Consider the following 24,961-nt stretch of genomic DNA (forward strand, 5'->3'; position numbering starts at 1 on the left):
ATGTAGGTTGACTGCCACCTGCCACCTCTGATCATCTCCTTATAACTTCAGCAGGGACATACACTGCAATTTGTTGTGAAGTTGTGAACAAGGGACTCCACATGCTCATTTTGCATAAACCCCTGAAATGTGTGTACCAGTCCATGACTGAAGATATATTTTAAGCATGGATTGAATTATTCTTTCCTCATTAAGGTTTTCTGCACTAATTGAGAGGTCTTTGATGATACCAGGAGACATCATAATTGAAAACGTCACATTTCTCAGCTACCAATAGTGGATATTGCTGCTGCATTTACACTAGAAAGGGTTGGGAGTGCAAATCTCCTATCTTAAGGTCCAAGGGGCTTGTCAGAATCCAGATGCAGTGGGCACCACTAAATCCTAGCTTTATGGTGTTTTTGCCTTCGGGCTTAGAACGAAGCACCCTGTCTGGATTTTAGTAATTCCCTAACATCGTTGCTGGTTTGCACAGCTGTAGTATTAGCTAAGACAGTGCTGCTAACAACACACAGAAAACAGCGAATCCACTTGTTTAATGATTGATCCTATCTGTCAGGAGCCTGTTGGCAGGGGAACCCGCAGTGACTAGCTAGAGATATGAGGCCACTACTCAGCTATAGGTTGGTTTGTCCTTGTGATCCATTATCGTTGGTATAGCAGTACTGCTTTCAGGCCTGTGGCAGCAGCTCTGCCTTGTCATCCAGCATGAAGAACAGAGCTCTACTCTTCCCTTGTGTGTTTAGCCTGGGCACTGAGGGAGATTTGCTAGACACCTTTTTTTTTTTTTTTTTTTTTTTTTTGAGACAGGGTTTCTCTGTGTAGCCCTGGCTGTCCTGGAACTCACTCTGTAGACCAGGCTGCCCTCGAACTCAGAAATCCACCTGCCTCTGCCTCCCGAGTGCTGGGATTAAAGGCTTGCGCCACCACACCCAGCTGCTAGATACCTTCTAAATGCTTTCTCCTCGTAGGTCACTGAACAGCATGGTGTGATTTGTCTTCACTTAGGGACAGAGCTGGTAGCATGCCATGTGCTAGAGCCTGGTGTATCCCATGAGGCTCCATGCACGGCCTTCAAGCTTCTCTGCTTCCTGATGGCAAACACTAGGACCAACCATCTCATGCCCCCTCCCCCCATGATTTCTCTGCCACGATGGACTTTACTCCCTGAACCATGAGCCCAAACCTTTCTCCAAGAAGTTGCTTTTCACCACCTGTGTGTTCTCTATGATGAGCCAAATAACCAAAACATCACTCTGTAGTCTTCCTACTTCAGTAACTACAATTTGAATTTTAGACAGCTTGATTTTAGGGACTACCTTTTCCGAGGTAGAAATTGTAAGAGGATATATATATATATTAATTTTAGTGGAGTTGTCAGTATGTATATAAGTATACAGTTAATTTATATAACTGTATAGTTGCGGTAATTGTAATGTCCACCGTTAGGACAAACTTACACAGCCTGCCATCTCACCCAACCCCCACTCCCCAACCCATCTCCTGAACTCCTTAACACTTGTTGGGTGAGCGCCAGTAGAGCCATTGCTACTGTAATAGACATGTCCTTGATCACTCTGAACCTGGTCTTGTTGTATCTGTCTGTGAACAGCAAGCTTTCCTCAACTGGAATCTTTTACCCTTGAATTAGCTTTTACCTGGGCTTGCTCTAGGGTTCTTCATAGAAGCTATCCGTGTGTCTTAGTTAGCGTTTCCATTGCTATGAAGAGACACTATGACCAAGACAACTCTTATGAAGGACAACATTTAATTGGGATTGGCCTACAGTTTCAGAGGTTCAGTCCATTATCATCGTGGTGGAAAACATGGCAGCATGCAGGCAGACATGGTGTTGGAGGAGCCTACATCTTGATCCTAAGGCAGCCAGGAGATTGTCTTCTGCAGGCAGCCCAGGGGAGAGTCTGGATCACATTGGCCAGACTTGCGCATATATATGAGACCTCAAAGCTCTGACACCACAGTGACACACTTCCTCTAACAAGGCTACACCTCCTCCAATAAGGCCACACCTCCTAATAGTGCCACATTCCATGGGCCAAGCATCTTTAAACTACCACATGGTGTGTGTGTGTGTATATGTGTGTGTGTGTATGTATGTATGTGTGTGTGTGCGCATGTGTGTGTGTGTATGTGTATGTGTATGTGTGTGTGTGTGTGTGTGTGTGTGTTTGTGTATGTATGTGTGTATGTGTGTGTATGTATGTGTGTGTGTGTGTGTGATACAGGGGTCACTCATCTTACATCCATGCTTCACATACTCCCTACTGTCTGCTGTTCGTCTTCTGACTATGCTTATTGTCTCTTATGTTGAATTTCAAACATTCCCTTTTTGAGTTTTCTGTCTTGCTTGAAATGTCTCTTGCAGCACACACACCAGTGATACAAACGCCAGAGGATTTTCCAGGAAAGGAGCATTTTCTCAGGTTTCTTCACCTGCAAACCATCTCCCCCCCCCCCCTCCTCTTTCCTGGTTCTGGAGATAAAACCTAGGATCTTAGTGCTCTATCATTCAGCTACACCTCCATTTCCTATTGCAATATATTTTTATAATTATAATGCATTACATGTATATGCATATATGGTGTCACAAAGCTATTATATAGATGAAAGGAAAGCTGTCTTTTCTTCCCTGTCTTTGATAGTCAGTCATTCCAGACATGTTTATTTAAATTAAACCTTCCCTCCTGTAGTACTCTTTCTCACTCCTCAGTTTCCTGCTTGTTGATTTTCTACCACTTTTTAGTTATAGTGGCTTTGTATTTGAAAACTTGTCCTAGGACAAGCATAGTAGTGCATGTCTTTAATTCCAGGAAGCAGAGCATGTGGATCTCTGTGAGCTCAAGGCCAGCCTGATTTATATAGTGAGTTTCAGGACAGCCAGAGCTATGGAGTAAGATCCTGTTTTTAAAAAGAAGTTCTAAGACAGCATTGGCTTGCACTCCATTTGCCAATGGCCTCTTTTATGCCTCTATTTTTCCTGGAGATTCTTGGATATTTATTAGCTATAGGATATTTTTAACCTCTCAAGATAGGGGTTAAGGGACCACTGATTTGATCTGGCAACTTCTTTAATTATTGCTGGGTCATCTTTATCAGTAAGTTTTAATTCTCAGCAAGGAAGGAAAGCAGCCAGCAAGGGCACTGCAGAAGGTGGGCAGGTTGCCCTAGTGCTCAGTGCAAGTGTCAGGCTGAGGGGGCTGCAGAACAGCGGAGAATCCATTTGTCTCTATAAAGTGTGACATCCCAGCTCCAATCCTTTCATCTCTAAGCCACCCTGTGCCTGTGCATCAAGGCAACCTGCAAATGCTCCCTTCTGGGAACAAATCCCATATTCATCCTTTGCAATGTTTTTGGTGATGCCCTTAGTAGACCTCACGTTGGAAACAGGTGGCCACTTCTCTCCTTTGCTGCCGAACCCTAGCCTGAGATGGTTTACGTGCTAGTTTATTCAAGGTCTCCTAAGTGACTTCTCTTGAGAGTCATCTCTGAAAGACTGAAGTCTGCATGTGTCTGAATCCCTCCAGGAGTCTCTCACCCTACTCAAATCTGGTTCAGGGTCTTCACAGTGGCTGCAAATTTCCACATGACCTGGTTCATGTCACTTCTCTGATCTTTTACTCTCCTACCCCCTCTCCATTCATTTAATATTTATAGAGTGCCTACTATGTGCCACGGACCCATTGAGACACTTGGACTACTCTAGAATCAATCATGATCCTCCTCAAACTTATGTTCTGTATCAGAAAGCCAGGGAATATGTAATAGACAAATAGTTCATAGTATTGGAAGCTGGGGACCACTGCCTCTGGCCGTGTGGGATTCAGGGCTATCTCATAAACTAGCCTTTAGTACTGAAGCTGGGGAAAATCTTAGGCAAGCTGGGATAAATAAGTCATCCTAGAAAAGGTGTGTCACTGGGAAAGAAAGAAGAAAGGGGCAGTAAGACTGAATGCAAATGTGTGTATGTGTCATCTGTGTGTGTGTGTGTGTGTGTGTGTACAGAGGGGGGCAGTGTGTGGTGCATGTATGTATATGTGTATGTGGGAGAGAAGGAGATTCAGAACATCTGGACAGGTGAGAGAAGCCTCATGTCCTGTCCTCTAGGTTGGTGTGTGAGTTTGTTTGGCTTGCATCTGCCTCAGGTTATTACGTGCTTCAGTTAGCTGTTCTTTCTGACTGGGCTGCTCTTGCTCCTAGAACCGACCTGGCTGATGTCTGCTCTATCTTCAGGTCTCTAGACGTGTCTCTGCTGTGGCTGGGTGTGGAATTTAATACTCATTGTCATGTATTAAGATGTTAGACGCATACCTAATGGTGTTTAAAAGTGGCAGAGCTGGGAGGCATTTCAAATTAGACAAGGTCACTAGGGTGTTGCCGAGGCTATTGATTGTCAACTGGACTACATCTGGAATGAACTAAAACCCAAGGTCATTAGGGTGTTGTGATGGCTATTCTTGATTGTCAACTCGACTACATCTGGAATTAACTAAAACCCAATCAGCTAGGTACACCTCTGAGGATTTTTTAAAACCATTTGAAGTGGGAAGACCCACTCTTCATTTGGGTCTTTTGAGTTACAAGATGCGCCTTCAATCTGGGAGCTTCTGTAAAGGGGGTGGAAGAAGGAAGTTTACTTTCTTTGTCTGCTTGCTCTCACTCTCGTTCTCACTAGCCTTGGGGCATACTTGCTCAGGATTCCAGTGGGTAATGAAGACCAGCTGAGACATCAGCCTGAAAACTTACTGGATTCTTTTCTTGGAACTTCCTCTAGTAGGCAGCCATTGTTGGGCTAGCTGGCTGGCAACCTATAAGCTATTATGATAAATCCTCTTTATAGATGTACATTAGTTTTATCAGTTTTGTTAGTCTGGAGCAGCAGTGCTGAATCTGTGTGTCGCAACACTTTTAGGAGGTCAACCAACCCTCTTACAGGGCAGTTTCATAGATATTCTGCATATCACATATTTAGATCATGATTCATAATTGTAGCAAAATTACAGTTGTGAAGTGTCGCGTGGGGGGGGGCGGGGGTCACCACAACATGAGGAACTGTATTAAAGACTTGCAGCATTAGGAAGGTTGAGAACCATTGCTCTAGAGGACTCTAACTAATATAGGCATGTCACCATGACTGCATCCTGGTGGCTTCATAAGAGGGAAATCAAAATGTGAGGTCTCCCAGGACCCCGTTTCTATAGCATGACTTGTCATACACTCTGTGGCTTTTCTGCTTTCTGTTCAGAGCTCTCCCATTGTCTTCATTTATGTAGCTAAAAGTTTATCAATTTTGTTTTTAGGAACAACTTGGTTTTACTGATTTTTCCAGTTGTTTTCGTGGTTTCTATTTCCGAATAAGTCTTCTGCTGTCAGGTTAGGTTTGTCCTCTTCCTAGCTCTTGAGTGGCTTAGCTGTTGATTTTCTTTCGAATGCTAGCATTTCTTTCTGTATCCTTCCCTCTCAATGCTACGTTGGATATCCCCTACAGTTTGAGCCCATCCATCTTTGTTTCATCTGCTCTCAGCTTAGTTTTCTAATTCTCTTTGATTCATTTCTTCTTTGACCCATAGCCGAGCCATTGAGCCAACCTCAGGACTCTAGGGGAGGATCAAGGAAATGGGGCCAATGCCCACTGACATTCTTTTCAGTCACTAGGACAATGAAGTCACGTCTTTCACAGGAAAACTGATGCAACTGGGGACAAATAGCATTAAGCAAACTAAGCCATTCTCAGAAAGACAAAAGCCATTACTTTCCCTTTCATTTGCAGTTCCTCGATCTTAAGTGGTAACAAAATATCAGGCATTTTTATGTTAATGAAGTAGGAAAGAAACTGTCCAGAATGGGGTTGGGGTGGGGAGGTGGGGGTGGTGCTAACTGGAGGCAGAAGGGAGAAGGGAGGAACAGGGTTGGGGTGTTTTGTGCTCCATACACAATACCTGTAGGCAAATAAAAATAAATAATTTGTAAACAAACGATCTAAACTTACTTTAAAAAGCAAGTTGCTTAGTTGTCACGTGTCTGTGGATCCCCTTGTTTTTCTTTTTCCATTGATTTCTAGACTTGTTCCCTTGCAGCCAGAGAGGGAATGCCATATGATTTTATCTTTGTTGGAACTTGCTTTGTATGCTCACGTATGACCTAGCTTAGAGGTCATACATGTCACATGCTTCGAAGCTGTTGGATGGCACGTTCTTAAGTGCCTGGTGGGAGCTCTCAGGTTTGGAGTTCAAGCAGGGGGTGGGGGACACTGAGGCAGGCCATCATTTTGGGTAAGAGATTATTAGAAGAGTTATTAATGCAATAGACACACAGATGGTAACAGAGCTCAGGGCCTATGAGGCAGTGTGTATGTGTGTGTGTGTGTTTGGTGCGGGGGGGGGGGGGGGTACTTAGAGGTCTTTGGGAGAAGGCTTTATACCAGGAGGTTGATGGATAATCCAGACTGTCTCTAACACCTGGAGACAAGGGTAATGGAGGGGCTTTGATTTATTTATCTGTTCATCTAGTTATGATTGTTATTATATAGTCTCATTAAAAAATGTACACCTGTTTCCCTTTTCTTTTTGGTATTGTTTGTTTGTCTTAAATCATTAGGGTCTATTTTGGTCCAGAGTTTTGTGGCAAAGCCCAGGCCCCCACACCTTCCCCCGCCCCATGTCTACCTTTCTTTTGCTATTTGTTCTGTTTGTGAAATTACTGTTTTCCACTCCATTAGTTTAACTGTGTTTTTGACCCTCCTGTCTCATGTCATCAGCAGCTATGGAATTTGTTGTGTTGTTTCTTCTTCTGTTCTTCTGTTAGTGGTTTGTATATTTGTTTGTTTATTTGTCTTGAAAGGAAGATCAGCATTTAGGGTAATAACACTCTTTTGGCCTCATTGTTTTAAAATATATTTAATTCTGCTCCTTATTATTTTTTCCCTTTGTGCTTAATTTGTGCTTTATTCATAATTTGTGGTAAAAAGAAAAGTATGACGCTTAATGGTATGGTACTTTTTGCTAATGTATGCAGTTAAAGCTATAAAGCTATTTTCCTGCCTCCCTCCCTCCCTCCCTCCCTCCCTCCCTCCCTTCCTTCCTTCCTTCCTTTTTTCCTTCCTTCTTTCTTTCCTTTCTTCCTTCTTTCCTTCCTTCCTTCCTTCCTTCCTTCCTCTTTCCTTCCATCCTTCTCCTCTCCCTTCTCTTCTTCTTCTTTTTAATATGGAGGGCCTCATAAATTTGCATACCATGCTTGCACAGAGGCCATGCTAATCTTCTTTGTCTCATTCCAATTCTGGCCTTTGTGCTCCCAAAGTGAGCACAGCACACATTCTTATATCTTTTTGTAAGGGGTTGTTACATCTGTTAAATTTTGGAGTGTAACATTTGCTATGCTTATGAGTAAATTTTCCTTTACTCATGAGTAAAAGAGAAATGTATTGCTTTACTTATAAAGAGTTGAAGAATTTTCCAGATACATTGTTATTGGCTTCTAATTTAAGTCCCCCACTAACACCAGAGAAAATAATTTTTTTTTAACAGTATGTTTAAGTATACTGAGATTACTTTAGGTCTCTGATGATCCTTCTTGGTGACTGTCTGGGCTAGGGCAGTATCTGTATTGTGTATCTCTCATGAACGAGTTGGTAAATGACAGTTAGACCTCACTGGTTGATAGAGATGTCACAGTTCCTTTGTGCTTACTCACTTTCACCGTCTCACCCAAATAATCGTCTTGTGTGTTACCACTTCCACTGCTCCTTAGGATTTTGTCTATTTTTTCCTTCCTGTGTTGTCTGTTTTTCATTCTAAATGTCTGCCGATTTAAGCAGCATCCTGACTCTCCGTGGACTGTCTTGCCTCTCTGGAGACATTCAGTTTAGTTCTCTGTGTCTTCTTCTCCACCATCCTGGGCCACCTCTCTCTTATGCTGTTGTCTTCTTTTTCCTCCTCCTCCTCCTCTTCTTCTTCTTCTTTCCTTTTTCCTGGTTCATAGCTTTTCTTTCACACTGGAAGCTCTCTCCCCCTTGTGTGGCCCTTCATATTTAAAGAACAAGGCATCAGAAGATAGGCTGAAGTGAGTCTGCATGGCTGGGGTTTCCCTATAGCCCCATGAGAGGGATCTGATTCTGCTACCACTGACTAGCCCTGTCAGGACTTAGAACAGAATTGTGTTCCTTTGGTTCACAGTCAAATTCTTTCAGTCTTCCTGAGAGCCCATTGGTTTGTTTTGTTTTGTTTTTATAAATTAGGGTTGAGTCCCCAAACATAGGGAGAAGAACTTTTTTTTTTTTTTTTTGGTTTTTCGAGACAGGGTTTCTCTGTGTAGCTCTGGCTGTCCTGGAACTCATTTTGTAGACCAGGCTGGCCTCGAACTCAGAAATCCGCCTGCCTCTGCCTCCCGAGTGCTGGGATTAAAGGCGTGCACCACCACACCCTTTTTTTTTTTTTAAGATTTATTTATTTATTATATGTAAGTACACTGTAGCTGTCCTCAGATACTCCAGAAGAGGGCATCAGATTTAGTTACAGATGGTTGTGAGCCACCATGTGGTTGCTGGGATTTGAACTCGGGACCTTTGGAAGAGCAGTCGGCACTCTTAACCACTGAGCCATCTCGCCAGCCCTGAGAACTTTTACTAAGCCCCACTGTCCAGCACAGCACTCACCCCACACAGTTGCAGCCAAACCTTACAGGCCTAATTTGATGTGTTCCTTGAAGGTGCTTTTTCTCAATGGCCACCACAGCTAGGCTGGCAGAGTTAACCCCTAACCCTGGTCGAAGAAGTGTTGTTTATAATAGGCTCCTAGAATTGTGTATAAAATCTTTTACCTTTACCCCTTTATCTTTATTTACTGGCAAATCATTATGTCAAACTTCCCAGTTCTTCCAGACTTTTGTTTTGGAAGTCAGCTTGTATCTTTCTTGCATCTAGTCCTTCTATATTGGTGGTTCTCAACCTATGGGTCATGACCCCTTTGTGGAGGGGGTGTGCTAATGACTCTTTTATGGGGACCACACATCAGATATCCTGCATATCAGATATCTATATTATAATTCATAACAGTAGAAAAATTATAGTTATGAAGTAGCAATGAAATAATTTTATGGTTGGGGATCATGACAATAAGGGGAACTGTATTAAAGGGTGCAGCATTAGGAAGGCTGAGAACCACGGGGCTGGGCTAACAGTAATGACCCTGTCTGCCCACTTCTGATGGCTCCACACTCAGCAAGGCTGCATGACCTAAGTTTCAGGCCTGGAGTTTTCTTCTCTGAGTTGTTTATGCCTTTTGTATACACATGTCATGTTGTTTAATTGCCTTTTGGCTTTGCCTGACTCTTGCAAACATTTGCAATTTTGATGTAATGAATCTATCAATCTTTCCCTTTATGATTTATGTTTTCATCCTGTTTAAGAGCACCTTCTCTATCCCAAAGTCATAAAAATTATTAGATGAGAAAACAGGACTCAATTCTGACTTTGCTTGCAGCTATTTCATTTATACAGAACATATTTTGTTATGACTTGAAGGAGAGGCATAATTACAGTTTTTTTTCCTTTCTGGTCAGAGAACCAGTTTCCCTAGAACTATTTAATAACTACCTGTTCCTTCCCTGAGAATGCTGCTTCTGATGTCTCATCTAACCCCCCAACATGTGGTCATTGCTTGACCTCACCCCCGAAGCCTAGATTTTAGGACACAAGGTCACCACATGGACTAAGTTCTTTCCCAACGCTAGGGGTTCCCTTCAAGTCTCTTCAAATTCAAGCCTGAACATCTCTTCAAAGTTTTCCCTGGCCACACCTCCCAACAAGTCTACTCCTTCCAGTGCAGGGACAGACAAAGAAGGGACTTAGGAATCTATTGTTCTGTCTTGCAGGAATTTGTTAGCTTGCACACTTCTTCTTAAAAGATTGCTTTGTAGATGTGTAGCTGATATGGGAGAGGGGTGCAAACATCACACACTTGATTGTGCACATCTGGATATACTTGGAGGCATGAACACATTTCTGAACCCATGACTGCAATCAAGGTAATAAACAGAGCAGTGCCTCCCAAGCTCTCCCCTCCCCCGGCCCGCCCTCCTTTCGTGGTAAGAGTATTTCACATGAGATCAATTCATAATCTAATTTTAGATGTGCAATACATTGCTGTTGACCACAGGTATGATGTTGTAAGGTACATCTCTACGGTTATTCACCTACTATACTGAGAGTTCTATTTTACATTGATGTGTATACGATCCACCTGTTCCATCCCATGTTGTCGCCTCTAGCTAAGCTTCTTCACTATGGTTGTTCAGTACTTCCCTGTGAGGACGTGTGACACATGATTTTAATCCAGTGGGGAAGGATTAGTCTGATCCTTTAAATCTTGCCTGTTGCAAACAATTCAACAAGCACAGTGGGTGCAGACAGTTCTTCAAGGTCCTCCCATCAGTTCTTCCGGATAGGCACTTAGGCTTGGCCTACCGAGTCTACGGGTATGTCTCCTTTTAGTTTTTGAGGAGACTCTAGTGTCGTCTATACTGATTGGAACCTTTGATACAGCTATTAGCAGGCCAAGTTCCCAGCCAACCCCTCCTCTTTGCTTGTGCTTTAATTTTTTTTTCCTTTTTTGGCTAGTTGGACAACAATTTGCCTGCCTCTGAGCTGTGAGTCACGTGGCCTGTGTCTCTCTCTCACCTTCATTCCTAGAATCTAGTAAACCGCTCTCATGCCAATGACTGCTCTAGAAATATTTCTTAACTTTGCCCTGAGTATGATCCCCAAAGTGCTTTAGATTCAGTAACTCATGGAACAAAGAAAAATAAACTATGCTTGAAGTCCACCCTTCACAGCTCAGTTACAGGTAATATAAGAACACTGAGTTACATATTTGCTTACATTTAAGTTAGCTATCGGTAAACTCCAAATATTCAAAGACAGAAGTGCTTAGCTGGAACACATATTCTGAAGGTGTAAACAATAGATGTATGATCATAACGTGAGTCATAAATAATATAGGCCATCTTTACCAATTGCCCGTGTCCACACACATGGTAATAAGTGTATCTGACAATGAGTTAAGTTTGACTTTTTCATCATAATTAGAATGATTAAATTGCTTATAGATATAATGTAGTTTAATCAGTTGCTTTCTTCTACCCCACCCCTCAAACCTGTCTCTTCTGGAAGAAAAGTCTCCTTTCAACTAAGTTGGTTAAATATTTTCTGGTTTCAGGACTTTTCGAAGTCACATTAAAGGAGTCTTAAGAAATATTTAACATTTTCCTCACCCCAAAGATCTCAGTGTTCTATGAACACAGAGCTACAGAAGAGGGAAGGTAAGCAACCTGAATTACCTATTTATTTGGGCACTTACTGCTCTGTGTCTCTCACTCACTCCAATGCTTCCAGCATCTACAGCAGCACCTAGCAACAAGGACACACACAGCATGCAGCAAGGGCTGTGACAGTCCTGCAGGATAAATGGCCGAGATGCAGATGGATATGCGGACTCAGTATGGATATGTGGTCCAAAGGAAATCTCTGGGATACACAGATGCTGTAATCAGATGAAGCTGAAATGCCACCATCCTGCTTCAGCTAGGCATCAAATGACATTTTAAAAATGGAAAATGAGATAAGGGTTGGGCAGATAAGAACACTCTAGTGTGCGACCCATCACTGATTTTCCATCCAGAGATCCAATAAAACCAAGAAATGGAGAGCAGAAAAGCTGTACTTCCCAGCTCCCACTTTAGCCACAAACACATGGCCATTAAGAGCTAGCCAAAGTGTTAGAAGTATCTATTGTGAGAATAAAATACATTGAGTTTTTCATATGCTATCCTTTAGCTACCTATTGCAAGCAAAATACTCTTATTGTAACAGACACTGAAAACAGCAAACACGGGGGTGTTGACCAGCAACTCGGTGGACAAGTGCCTGGCAAGTACTTTCTGTGTCTGCCACAGAACTCAAAGTTCAGATATCCAGTCAATGAGTTGGCATAGAGAGGCACCAGATCCTGGCCTTTTCTGCTTAGCATGATGCTCTAGTCTATGGGCAAACTCTGGTCTGGATCATATGACAACATGGATAAGACTCCAGAGATGTGGCCTAGGCTTGCATGGTTTCTGCTGTCCCTTTTCCCCTTCTCACGGGTGGTAGCACAAGACGTATTCCCATCTCCTCGGCTCATTCCCCCTTTGTCCAGCTTTAGGAGGCTCTTTGCTGTCAGCCTCTGCCTATCTGATGCATTGTGTGCCCTTGGTCTTGTAAAGAATACCAAGCAGGTGTCTGTGGACAGATGCCAAGAGCCTTTCCCGGAGAGCACCTTGTCTGCCATTTTACAGAAGAGACAATGTTGGGGATTGCTTGTTCTGTTTTCATTTGATTCTGTCTCTCTTTCTCTGTTTCTCTGTCTGTCTCTCTGTCTCTGTCTCTGTCTCTGTCTCTGTCTCTTTCTCTTCTTTCATATGGTCTTATGTAATCCAGGCTAGCTTTAAACTTGCTATGTAGCCAAGGATGCTTTGAGAGTCTGTCCCTTCTACCGTTACCTCCCATGTGCTAAGATTATAGGTGTGTACCACCACACTCAGTTTTTTACAGGGTAGGGGATTTTTTTGTTTGTTTGGTTGGTTTTTGAGACAGGGTTTCTCTGTGTAGCCCTGGCTGTCCTGGAACTGACTTTGTAGACCAGGCTGGCCTTGAACTCAGAAATTTGCCTGCTGCTGCCTCCCGAGTGCTTGGACTAAAGGTGTGCACCACCACACCCCGGCAGGGCAGGGGATTTAATCTAGGGGTAGGAATGCATTCTTAGCTACATCTTAGCTACAACTAATCTTAGTTACCAACTTTGCTACATCTCCTGCCTTCTGTTGGTTTTATCCCTTCATGAAAACTCAAATTGCATTACTGCTCCATGAATTTTACATGTGGCATTTGGTGATAACTGAAGTCATGGCATAAGGTATAGCTATTTCATTTTGTTGAACTTACTGTAGTATAAGAATTTATGGTGGATAAATAAGTATTTTTAAAGCCTCTCCCCCCCCCCCCACTTCATTTTTGCTTCCCTCCCTCCCTCCTAACCTTCCTCCCTCTCTCCCCTTTCCCTTCCTCCCTCTCTCCCTTCCTGAGCTCAATTTAAACATTCCAGAGTGGAGGATATAACTGGGATGATGCAGTGATGTTGAACAGGCAAAATAGGTTACAGTCTGGGCTTGCTTCTTGTCCTAAAAGACATCAGAGACTTGTTTGAGTGTCCACTGCTGCATCTGTGTTAGGAAGTAGGAGTAAATGCAAACCCTCTTTGCCCGAGAAGAAACAGGATCACCATGTGCTGTGCCGCTGTACGCAGCAGCACAGGTTTGAGGACAGCTCTTCTCTTCCCTTGAACGGAAATGCGTTATTAAACTCTTAAAAATGTCTTCACTGCTACTCGCACGAATGCCTGCTTTTGCTTGGGATGAGCCAGGATCCTCTGAGATCCTTGCTATGGATCTGCTGGTTCCATTGATGTCACAGTTCACAGAGGAGGCCGAATCACGGACCTGAGGCCACTTCACATCATAGTCCACAGATTTCTGCTGTCTGCCTTCAAGCTGGTATTCACAAGGGCTCTTGTTCCTCACGCTGCTCCTCTTCTAGTTACAGATAAATAGAGCTAATATTCACCAACATACAGGACCATCCAAAATTAGCATCCTAGGTCAAGAGGTTATAAAATACAGTCATTGACCCCTGATGTCCTGGACAGAGTAACAGTTGGGGGAATCTCACACCCTCTGTAAACACTGGAGCAGTCAGATCTTGTCTCATCGCTAATGTATGACAGTCATGTCTGTAGTTTTTCTGTTTAGAAAATGCTCCTTAAACCTAGGTTTAATGCAGGTTACAAATATTTCTTCAATGACTTAAGCTTTCAAGTCATAATTGAGCTTTTAAGTTCCATTACAGAATATTTTTATTTTTTTTTACAGAGTCAAAAAATCATCCCTTGAAGACACAGAAAATAATACTTTGAGATAAATGCAGATGGAAGAAGAACTGAATCCATTGAGCCAGGAATGAGACAAGGCCCAGGCCACTGATGCGGGGATATCTGGCTGGGCTTCTTACTCATGAAGTGCCTGGCTGGAGTACTGAGTGAGAAGGAGCCTGGCGAGAGGCAGTGGCTGGGTGAGGTAGCACTGTTTCCTGCGTGCAGCCTTGTCTTTCCCATCTATTAGCAGAATGGGAAAATATGTGTAGTGTTCAATGATGTCTTCCACAGAATCAAACATCTGAAACACAGAAAGAAGAGTGAGTGCCTCTGAGGACATCTGCTGCCTGCAAGTCACGGCTAAGCTGTTGTATGTTGCTCAGGGAAGGTGGACCGGTTTTGTAGTTTTGACATTGTGGAGAGATATATTAGAAGGTGTTATTGGTGGTGTCATTTGAGATAAGACCCTCACCCTGAAGCTCAGCCTGGTCTGGACTCTGTAATCCAGATGAGCCTTGAACTTGCAGCGGTCTTCTCACAGCATTATAGGTGCCAGCCAACATGTCTGGCCGTGTCATTTTGTCTTGAGGATGTATGTAGCAAATGAGTTACTGAAGGATGCGTGACAAGCACAAGGAGGTGACAATGGGAATCAAAGTGCTTGTGGACCACAAATGAGCACAAGTAGCTCTTAAGTTTCCTGTCCCCAGAGTTGGCCCCGTGTCAGACCTCCTAGCTCAAGATCCTCCCTGATCCATCGATGCTTTCCCATCCATGACTTAGATGGGTTGTGAGGTCACCACCAATGAAGGCCATGGGTTCAAACCTTGGCTGTCCTCCCATCTACTAGCTGTGTGACCTGAGGCAAACTTCTTGCACTCAGTTTTTCTGTCTGCCAACAGTGGTGGTGACATTAGGACTTGCCTCTGGGACTCTCTGTGAGCATCAGTGGCCCTCAAGCATAGACAGCATTTGGAAGAAAGTCTTCCCTATGTTCCAGCACACAGCAAGGGTCCGTAAGTGTGAAACCATGGGATGCGCCCTAGACCAACTTCATAAGCCTTACAAAGAAAGGGAGTTTTTGAATTTCACTTCCAGTTTCAAACCATGGATAGGTTTTTCTTCCTCTTTGTTTACATTCAACAAAGCAGCCAGTGCAGAGAACCTTTCTGTGCAGAGCTCATCCACTGAACAGGCTCCCAGACAGCTAACGGAGGTCTCTTCCTGGCGGCAGTGGTCAGGAGCAAGGTGCTTACTCTTCTCATTTCTGTTTTCCTTAGCTTTGTTCCAAAGTAATCAATCTGATATCAATAGCCTCCCTCGCTAGTCTACTCCATGAGTCGTTTCTATGGAACCACAGTATTAGGAAACAAGGCAGGTGCAGTAAACCACACTCCCACCCCAGTCTTAGAGACTCTTGTGCTGTGCCCACAGCTGCAATGCTGCCTGAAAAGCCTGGGAGAAGGCCTGTAATTAAGCTCCTATTTTTATCTTAGATTTCCCCTAGGAGAAGAATGGATGTCAAATGTCCTAATATTAGATTCCAAAGTCTGTTTAAATCTTTCGTGTCTGTCCTATGTGCAAACTATAGACAGCACTTCCTTCCCCCCCCCTTGTTAGAAAAACAGAGTGAGAGATAGCGAGGGAGAGAGGAAGGAAGGGAGGGAGAGAGAGAGACAGAAAAAGAAAAGAATAAGGAAGAAGACAGGGGAGGTGAGAAAGAAACCCACATGTTATTATTAATCTGTCTTTCAGTCTTAGCAGTTCAAGTTGTCAAGTAAACATTTATCATGAGTTTTAGAAACTCACTGCTGCTCAGGTGTCCGCAGAAAGGGGCATTGGATGAGTCTTGTATCCCTGGGTACCCATAAAATGGTTGCTGGTCCAGTTAGTGAATAACAGGGCATCTTGAGCTAAGTGTTGTACATTTAATATATCCATGCTTATGACCTAGAATCTACAGCTATTACCCTATGTGTTGAAAATACCAGTACTGTTTTATTTGGTAAAATGCGCTCTCAAAGGGAGGAGCCTATCCCAGGTTATCATCAGGAGGGGAACGGGTCCACAGCGCAGTCATGCGTCAGTATGAGATTCTAGTCAGGGAGCAGCCAGTGTTTCCCATGAGGCAGAATGACCAATTGAGTGGCCTCCCAGGTTTTTTTTTTTTTTTTTTTTTTTTTTTTTTGTGGGGGACACATGGCTTTGCTTGCCCTTTGTGTTTGGTAGGGATGGCAGACAGGTAGAGAGCCTTCCCTGGATCTGGCTCAGTACAAATAGCCCTTGTGGTATGTGTGGTTCTCACCTTTGCCTGAAGTACATAGCGTCCAGGAAAGGGCTTTTCAGCATCAGTTCAGATGGGATTGGACACTTCCTAAGCACCTGCCTCTGTGTACCTACAATGGTGTTTATATCAAGTCATCTCACACTCAGGTCCCCCGAATTAGGAGCTACTGTCTTCCTGTGCCATTACGAACCCCATGAGATAGATGAAAACAGGACAAAGTGAATATTGTCCCCAGAAGCCCTCATGCATTTCCTGCTGGTGATGCTCTCTGGGCACAGATGGAAGAGCTGGGACTTGGCTTGCATTTCAGCAGAGAATCCTGCATCTGATTCTTTCCATTCTCTTAAGGACTCGAAGATCCTCCGTAAGGCAGAAGGATCAGGCTGCGCTTCGAAGGCACATGAGGACCATCTATCTCACTCTTACCGCAGGGCTCAGTGCCTTCCAATAGCAGCGGGAAGAATCTCTGTGGGTTGCCTTTTCTCATAAGATGCCTGGCACACAGTAAGCTCCAAGTAGATGTTGCCTTTCTCAACCTGCAGGGCTTGGGGGCTGTCATCAGGCGAGAGAGACTATATGCAAAAGCCAAGAAATTTGCAAAGGAAAGGAAAGGAAATCCCAGTCCTGCAGTTTGACTACCATTCCTGGGCTTCACTTTCACCATCTTTAAAATGGAGATGAGATCCGCACCTGCCTTTGGGGCAGGGCGGGAGATGGTTAGGAGGGTATGGCTCTGAGAACTCAGGGTACACATCCATGGTGCCCGTGCATAGGGCATGTATGTGAATGTTCAACAGATACATGAAAAGGAAAACTCATGTCTGGAGGGTGGGAAGAGTAGGGAATTAAGGACTAACACAGAAAGGGGTTTTTATAAATAGTAACTGGTATGCAGTAATTGTAACAGTTTGTGCAGATGCTGAAGGTGGAGTCTCTAGGTGGGCTCAGCTGACAGCTCCTTACTTCCAAGGCAGCCATGGGTGGCTCACCATCTGGTAAGATGTTATTAGGATATAGTTACAGAGGTAGGATGCAGCAGGCCAAAGTGTGACATGTTGGAAACAAGACTAAGACCTTAGTACAGGCTCTGTTTCTACCCCCAAAAAACAATAATGTGTCTTTCTTAGAGATGCTTCAAGGGGAGGGGGAAGGGGAGAGGGGGAGGAAGGGGGGAGGGAGAGGGGGAAGGGGAGAGGGGGAGGAAGGGGGGAGGGAGAGGGAGGGAGAGAGGGAGGGAGAAGTACAAATAACCTGGTAGAAGGAGTAGCCATTTCCTAGTTCTATAAGGAAAAATAAATCCATGAGGCTAAAGCATTTGAAAATCATACTTTTTTTCCCTGTTGTTGTTGTTGTTGCTGTTTGTTTTAAGAAGAAAAATTCTGTGAGTTGAAAGACATTGAAGGATACTGTGAACTTGAGCTAGCTGGTCCCTTCTTGTAGATAGTTTTCTATCTGCATGCGGCTGTCACCCAGTTAATGAAGGAACTGACTAATAACCACAAGAAATCAGTTACAAATAATTATGGCAAAATCTGTTTCTGTCTGACTCAGTTCTATTCACTGGCTTGCTAGTCCTCATACAAATGAACTGGCCACTTGCCTCCTTAGTTTTTCTACAATAACTTCTGAATGTGACTGTGATTGTCCATTTTTGTGGTAACCTACTTAGTTGCTCAGCTCACACATCCTGAGCTGAGGAAAGGCTGGTGTACAGGTCTCTCTGTCTATTTAAGTTGAAGTCTCATGGCCCTGATAAAATACACCCCAAAAAGCAACTTCATGGAGAAAGGGCTTAATCTGTCAATGGGGTATGGTTCATGACACAGTCCATTAAAGACCAGAAGTCCGAGGCTGCTGGTCATATTATATCCATCGTCAGGAAGGAAAGAATCAGAAATGTTGAGACAGCCTCCTTGCTCCTTTTGATGTGGTTCAGAACCCAAGCCAAAGAGTGGTGTGGGTCTGCACACCTCAATTAATGGAATTAAATCCTTGGGGGCTTGTTTCCTAGGAGACTCTAGCTAGGTCAAGGTGGCAGTATTAACCATCTTATTGCCTCTTCCCAAGTGCTGGCTACCTCTCCCCAGGTCATGTGTGATTCTCTGAAAAGGACTCTGTGTCAGAGACTGGATGTAACCAGGACTCTTCATGCAGCCAGATGACAGAATTGTCACTCATGTGCCTGCAGGAAGCACATGCTAAGCCCCGGTGACATTATTTCGACATCTCCTGATAAAAAACAGGTGTCTACGGAAGTTCTGGATTTATGCTGTGTGAGTTTGTAAGGGCTGTCATAACAGGGGAAGAAACACTGTCTGTCATAACAGACTGGGACAAACAACAAAAATGTGCCTTCCCACCAATCAGCAGACCTGAGGTCTCAGGTGTCTGCATGGTTGTCCCTTATGAAGCCTTTCTCCTTGGCTGACAGATAGCTGACTTCTTCCCATGTCCTCATTCACATGTTCTTTCTCTGAGTTAGTTTTTTTTAATCATTAAAAAATATTAGAAATTACTTTGAAATATAGTTTACGGTCAAGTCATTTATAACACATATACACTGGCGCTCTAGCCCCGGGGTGAACTTGTCAGACAAACGAGACCACAGTGTAAAAAACAGTCTATGTTCTTATTCAGCAAATTTATACTAAAATAGTCTGGTTTGTTTTACCTTTCAGGGTATGCATCAAGAATGTTCTCACTAGTCAACTGTGTACTCTAAGCAGGCTTTGTAGGAACAACATAGGGCCAGGTCACTATCAGAATACCTGGTGGGTGTAGATTGCAAAAATGTTTCCTGAAAGCTATTACATGATCTTCAAAACAATTTCAGTTCTAAAAAATGGGGAGTGGGCAGGGGCTAGAGAGATGGAACAGTGGTTAAGAGCGTCTACTGATTTGGCAGACGAGCTGAGTTCCGTTCCCAACACCCACATGGCAACTCACAAACACCTGTAACTCTAGCTTCTGGATATCTGATGCCCTTCTGGCCTCCTGGGCACCTGCACTTATGTGTGTATACACACAGCTACCCCTACCCACAGATAATTAAAAATTAATATTATAAAAGGCTTTTAATATAGTGGTTGGCAGATACCTATTCACTGCATTTAAGAGATAAGGCCACTGGGTCTCATCATTGGACCCCATTTTGCAAACCCATGCACCTTCCACACATTCTCCATTGTCCTTCTGATATATACTATGGTGTTGGCTTGGATGTTCCTAAACAATTTTAGCTGTCAAATGTTTTGGGACCTGGCATATTTATTTTAGTTGGATGCTTAGAATATAGTTCCCTACAATTAATCTATGGAACCATGACTCCTTTTCCCCCCTCAATAGACATTAGAAAAAGTTGATTCCTTTGCCATTCCCCAAATCTAAACTTAAAGGGATGCTCAGGGCTGGATGGCGCAGTGGGTAAGAGCACTTGCTACTCTTGCAGAGGCCCTAGGTTCTGTTCCCAGCACCCACATCTGATGGCTTACAAACCCAGTTCCAGGTGATCCAATGCCCTCTGCTGGCCTCTGTGGGCAGCTGAATGCATGTGGTACGCATACATGTACTCAGGTACACATGCACACATACAAGTAAAAGAAATAAAATTTAAATGATGCTTAGTAGAGAATAGTAACACTTGAGTGCAATTGTGAAAGTGACCTCATAACCATTATTATAGCAACCATGGTGCGAAACAAGCCAAATGGTTACAATCTGATTATGTTGCTACATCAGCTAACAGATTTTATGAATTTGTTTCAGAACAATCGGTCACTGTTTGTGAACATAGCTAAATGCAGACATTAGCATTTCCCGTTAGGTCCATTACTGTATTTCGAGTAGCTAAGTGCCCTTGCTTATGTTTTCTAAGGGTTAAAGAGAGTGGAAACCAGGCTTCAGAACACTTGGTGACAGTGGGTCACTATTCTTCTCTAGTGTCATTCTGATTGAGGCTGTGATAGGGTGCCAGTGACAAGGTCTAATCTGGACCCAATCTCCCCATGGGAATGGAGTGCTAGCATGGCTGAGAGAAGTTCTCCACAAGGCATAATGCAGTTGCTTCCTTTTGAATGGGTTTCTCTAATAGGTTTAAGAGGCTGAGGGATATTCAGTGGCATGGTGGACTGCTGCATGGTGAACTGAACATGGGCCAGCATGCTCATGAAAGGGACTGGAAGGATATCACTGCAGTGTCTCTCCTCCTGTCTTGTGTTCACTGGGGTATGTAGACAAGGATGTAGCGTCTTCTAAACTCTATGTTTGTTTGTTTGTTTTACTTATAGCCAAGGAAAGAGAGGTGGTTGGGTTGTACGTACCTCATTTCCTCGTAGTCCTGTGCCCAGGGCAAACTGTTGATTGCTCTCGAGGAAACGGATTTTCACATTGTAGACCTTGTTCCCATAAAACACCACCAAAACATATGGTTCTGCCTTGGATTTTGTAGAGCAGTCTCGGACCAAAAAAGTACCATCCTGAAGCAAAAGGAATTATGGTTAACTTCTCAGTTGTGCAAGGACTCTGGCCTTAAGGTGATGTCAACAATGATGCTCTTATGAGATTCTTCCGTGGATTCAGTTTTGGCAACCCAGCTGCACATTCCATTTACACCCCCCCTCCCCCCGCACTCCCCAAGCTTTTACTGAGTGCCGGTTGGGGTTTGGATATGAAGTGTCCCCTCAAGAGGGTTACGTGTTAGCAGGTGGTGATATAGAAAAGCAATTGGTTCACGAAGGTGCTAGCATCATGAGATTATTAGCCCATTGGTGAGTTCAAAGCTGAATGGGCTATTCGGAGGTGGAGCCTAGTCTAGGAAGTGATCATCAAGGGGGTGCTTTTGAAAGATGTAGCTTGTTCTTATCTTCTCTTTGCTTCTTGGCTACTGTGTGGTGGGCAGCCCTTCATCCGTGGTGCTTCTGCTTTGCCACAGACCTATCATTCATTCCTGAATTAACTGCCACCTTCCTGTTGTAGTTTCATATTCGTTAGGGGCCTGGTTGATGATTTAGTAGTCCCTTAAGCCACACAAGCTTTCTAGTATTTCTAAGCAACCCAGTGTAGTTCTGTGCCTGGCAGAATAGTCACCCAGTAGTCGCTTGCTTTTTGACGAAAGCTGTGGTTTTCATTTGACCTAGTTATAAACACTTGAGTTCTTCTCTATTTTAATGCCATGGTAGGGTGGAACCTCCCTATCCTTTTGGAAGTTAGCTTTGGTCTTGGAATTTGGTCAAGGAAGAGGTAAAGTGCATTACTCTTGGGGAGATGTGCAAAGAAACACCATGTAAAGGTGGACCCAGAGCCCCACATAGCCCAAACAAATCTATCTAGAATCTGGTGTGCAGTGAAGAAATGGTATCTTGGATAAATGACAGAGATCTCGGGGATATCTGTTACTGCAGCATGACCTGTCATATGCTGGATTGCAACAGTCATGACTTCTGTTCCTTTCTTAAAGAAGTCAGACAGAGAGACCCAGTAGTACCATAGGTGTCTGTTTAGTAAGGAGATGAAATTTGAGGAGAACAGAAGGAGGCACTGCCCATTGCGACCACTGCACCCCAGATGCCACATGGCATTTTCTCATGGCCACCTTAGCTCTGATAATTTTTTTTTTTAATTCTTACATTCTCACTACAGATCAGTGTAGCTTTTAACTCTTTTTTTTAAAAAAAGATTTATTTATTATTATACATAAGTATACTATAGCTGTCTTCAGACACACCAGAAGAGGGCATCAGATCTCATTATGGGTGGTTGCTGGGATTTGAACTCAGGACCTTTGGAAGAACAGTCAGTGCTCTTTCCTGCTGAGCCATCTCTCCAGCCCAGCTCTGATATTTTTAAAAACAGTTTTTCATTTTATAAATAAAGAATCAACAACTAATCTTGTTTAGGAACTTGGGAGAGTCAGATATATGACAAGTGGCAAAACCAAGTCTTAGGTCTGAAACCATCTTACATATCTCTGCATTTTCAGAAAATCATTCCCTAATTTCGTCTGTATATTTAGTGTTCTTTTATCCAATTTTTTCTGGAAGTAACTAGAAACTGTACCCCATTGTTCTTTCTTACCAATTTCCTCTCCCGTAGAACTGCTTCTCCCTAAGTCCCCTTCTTACTTTTGTGTGTGTCGCCGGCAGAAGAAACACACAGCGTGGCCACAGAAACAACGAAGATGTTCTCTTACCTTGTTCTCTTTCATTAACACATCTTCCACTGCCTGGCGACTGTATTCTCCAATGTACCATTCATTCTGCCAGACATCCTATGATACAAGTCCAAGGAGGAATATTTTAGGATCAAAGGGAGGTGTTCATTATGGACTAATTCAAATTCTACTTTTGCTCCACCAGTGTCCAATCACAGAGTAATTGATAGATATTCAGCACAGAACATCTCGTTCTGGAACCTGGAAATGCCCACTGATGCTGCGAGGAGATGGACACAGAATAAGCCACTGCAGCTGGGGATTCTGAGGTTGATAGGGATAAGAAGAGAGTGGTCATTGGGAGGGGCCAGGAACTGCCCATCAATTAGGAGAAGTCCATCATTGGAGTCTCGGGAAGCACATACATTCCATCTGTCAATGATTTTATTAAATTTTCTTTTAGACAGGGTGTCATGTATCACAGGCTGGTCTTGAACTCACTATATATCTGAAGATGGCATAGAACTGAGCCTCCTGGCGCTGGGATTACACTCAGCTATCAATGATGCCTGAATCTGCACGTGGTGAGGTTGTTTTGAGGACATGTGTAGCCTGTGACACTGTGCATGCTGGTCACTGCAAAAACAGTGGTCAGAGCGGGCTGCTGCAGCCCTGTCTCTGTGTATCTTCTGCCTGGAGTCATGTAGTGAAATCGAGATTGGAACTATAACTTGGCTGGCTTTCTCCTATGCCGCACTGACTTGTGTGGTGTGTGGTATTTGGAGAATAGACTGTGCCCAGCTCTAAGACACTCGACATTGTGTCGAGAAGTGGCTTTCAGACTGCCACTCTCTGGATGACTTCACTCTACAAAGCATCAGTTGGCTCTCCTTTGAGGAAGGATGACTCTGCATCTTGCTGTGCACAGGGGTGCCACCACCTGCCCAGCACCGACCATGAGGCACAGATAGTTTGTTCCTACCTATAAACCTACTGGAGTGATTGAAGATGCAAGACCAAGAAAGGATGCAGTGCTCTCACTTGGACCCTGTCAAAGGAGGACAACTAACACCATGACTGGTGACAACAGCCCCAACAATCTGTCATCTGACCATAGGTACCTGCACCAAGTGACAACAGTCAGGAGACTGCCAACTGTCCCAGTGCTCCACTATTTACTCCTCACTCAACCACCATTGTCTGTCTGTCTGTCAGAACTTGCACTTGAAGCTCACTTTGGTGTCCTAGGCAGATGGCTTAACCCTGCAGCTCCATCCTGAGCTTAGCACTAACCTGCGTATTCTTGGGTCTCTGGCAACAATCCAACTGGGTTCCTTAGTGTCTAGCCTCCTGCAGTGACTCCCTGCCTGTGTATCTATTCTCTGCCTCCACTAGGGCCTCTTTAAATTTTGTGGCCTTTTTAATCCTTTGTCACTGTCTTCCTCCCAGTTTATGGTATAATTACAACTCAAGAGTTAACATCAATAATTCATATACACTGGAGTAAAAGAACTTGGGGGTGCCAATGAGCAGCTATGAAGGGAAATCAGGACTACTTAGGAAAGAGCAGCCAATGAGACTGATATAGCTGGTGAGTTTATTACTCAGTGAATTCTGACATTGTAGAAAGATGCAAGTGTGTTCATCTATGCTCCTGGCATGTGTGCCCGTGACTGCATGGTCCTCCAGCCTCTTCACTGAGTTACCACGGGTCCCACTGTTGAGTCATAAGGCCCTTCCTTATTCAGCATATCAAACCTTCCACGCACTATTTTTTCTGGACTATGCACAATGGATAATGTTCATTCTAGTTGCAGATGGGTAACAAAGGCTCGATGTGTCAAAATCAACCACATGGTTGGCAATAACCAGGGACGTGAGCTCAAGTCTTTGGTTTCTCATTGCAGTCTCTGTTTTTCCCAGCACCAACACGATCCATCCAGTGATGGGCACAGGTGAACATGATCTGGCCAGCAAGCTCTAGCTCCTACCTAACTGCAGCCTCACTCCCTTTCATGCCATCTCATATTATGGGCATGGCAAGTCAGATATACCTACTGTTCTAACTCACGCACGTATGCACACATGCACGCACCAGCTACCCTAGGCTGGGCACTTTTTTTTGTTGTTATTTTTTTGAGACAGGGTTTCTCTGTATAGCCCTGGCTGTCCTGGAACTCACTTTGTAGACCAGGCTGGCCTGGAGCTCAGAAATCCACCTGCCTCTGCCTCCCAACTGGGCACTTTTTATAATCAATCCTCCTGTCTCTGCTATTCAACTCAGCAACTGTGGTCCATTTAGAGTCTAAGGTGGGAGTGGGTGGGTGGGGGGAGCACCCTCATAGAAGCAGGAGGAGGGTGGATGGGATGGAGGTTTGCGGAGAGGAAACTGGGTATGGGGATACCATTTGAAATGTAAATAAATAAAATATCCAATTAAAAAAAGAGTCTAACACAAAATTAAAGGAAAACACAACCCAGGCAACCACAGGGGGTAAATCTCAAAAGCATTGTGCTCCATGAAACAAAGCCAGGAGCAAAAGAGCCATT

At 43.8% G+C, this 24,961-nt stretch overlaps 1 protein-coding gene and 1 non-coding gene across 6 annotated transcripts in view; both read right to left on the reverse strand.

Annotated features, from left to right (window-relative positions):
- Window positions 1-7,214: 7,214 nt before the first annotated feature.
- Window positions 7,215-7,321, reverse strand: Gm22779. Its single transcript, XR_003956050.1, has one exon. It is a non-coding gene; the product is annotated as a U6 spliceosomal RNA (small nuclear RNA).
- Window positions 7,322-13,096: 5,775 nt separating this feature from the next.
- Window positions 13,097-24,961, reverse strand: part of Clnk (cytokine-dependent hematopoietic cell linker) — a 171,271-nt gene continuing 159,406 nt past the window's right edge. For 4 of the 5 annotated variants that reach the window (XM_011240734.1, XM_006503974.2, XM_011240735.1 and 1 more), the window contains 3 exons: window positions 22,451-22,528; window positions 20,583-20,738; window positions 13,097-14,277 (listed from right to left, as the gene is read on the reverse strand). In XM_011240734.1, coding sequence (XP_011239036.1) covers window positions 14,110-14,277; window positions 20,583-20,738; window positions 22,451-22,528 — 402 coding nt within the window. In that variant the 3' untranslated portion in view covers window positions 13,097-14,109. The remainder of the gene's footprint in view (window positions 14,278-20,582; window positions 20,739-22,450; window positions 22,529-24,961) is intronic. The other variant, NM_013748.3, reaches the window with a different exon arrangement.

Source organism: Mus musculus, chromosome 5, assembly GCF_000001635.26.
Source record: "Mus musculus strain C57BL/6J chromosome 5, GRCm38.p6 C57BL/6J".
Classification (NCBI taxonomy): Eukaryota; Metazoa; Chordata; class Mammalia; order Rodentia; family Muridae; genus Mus; species Mus musculus.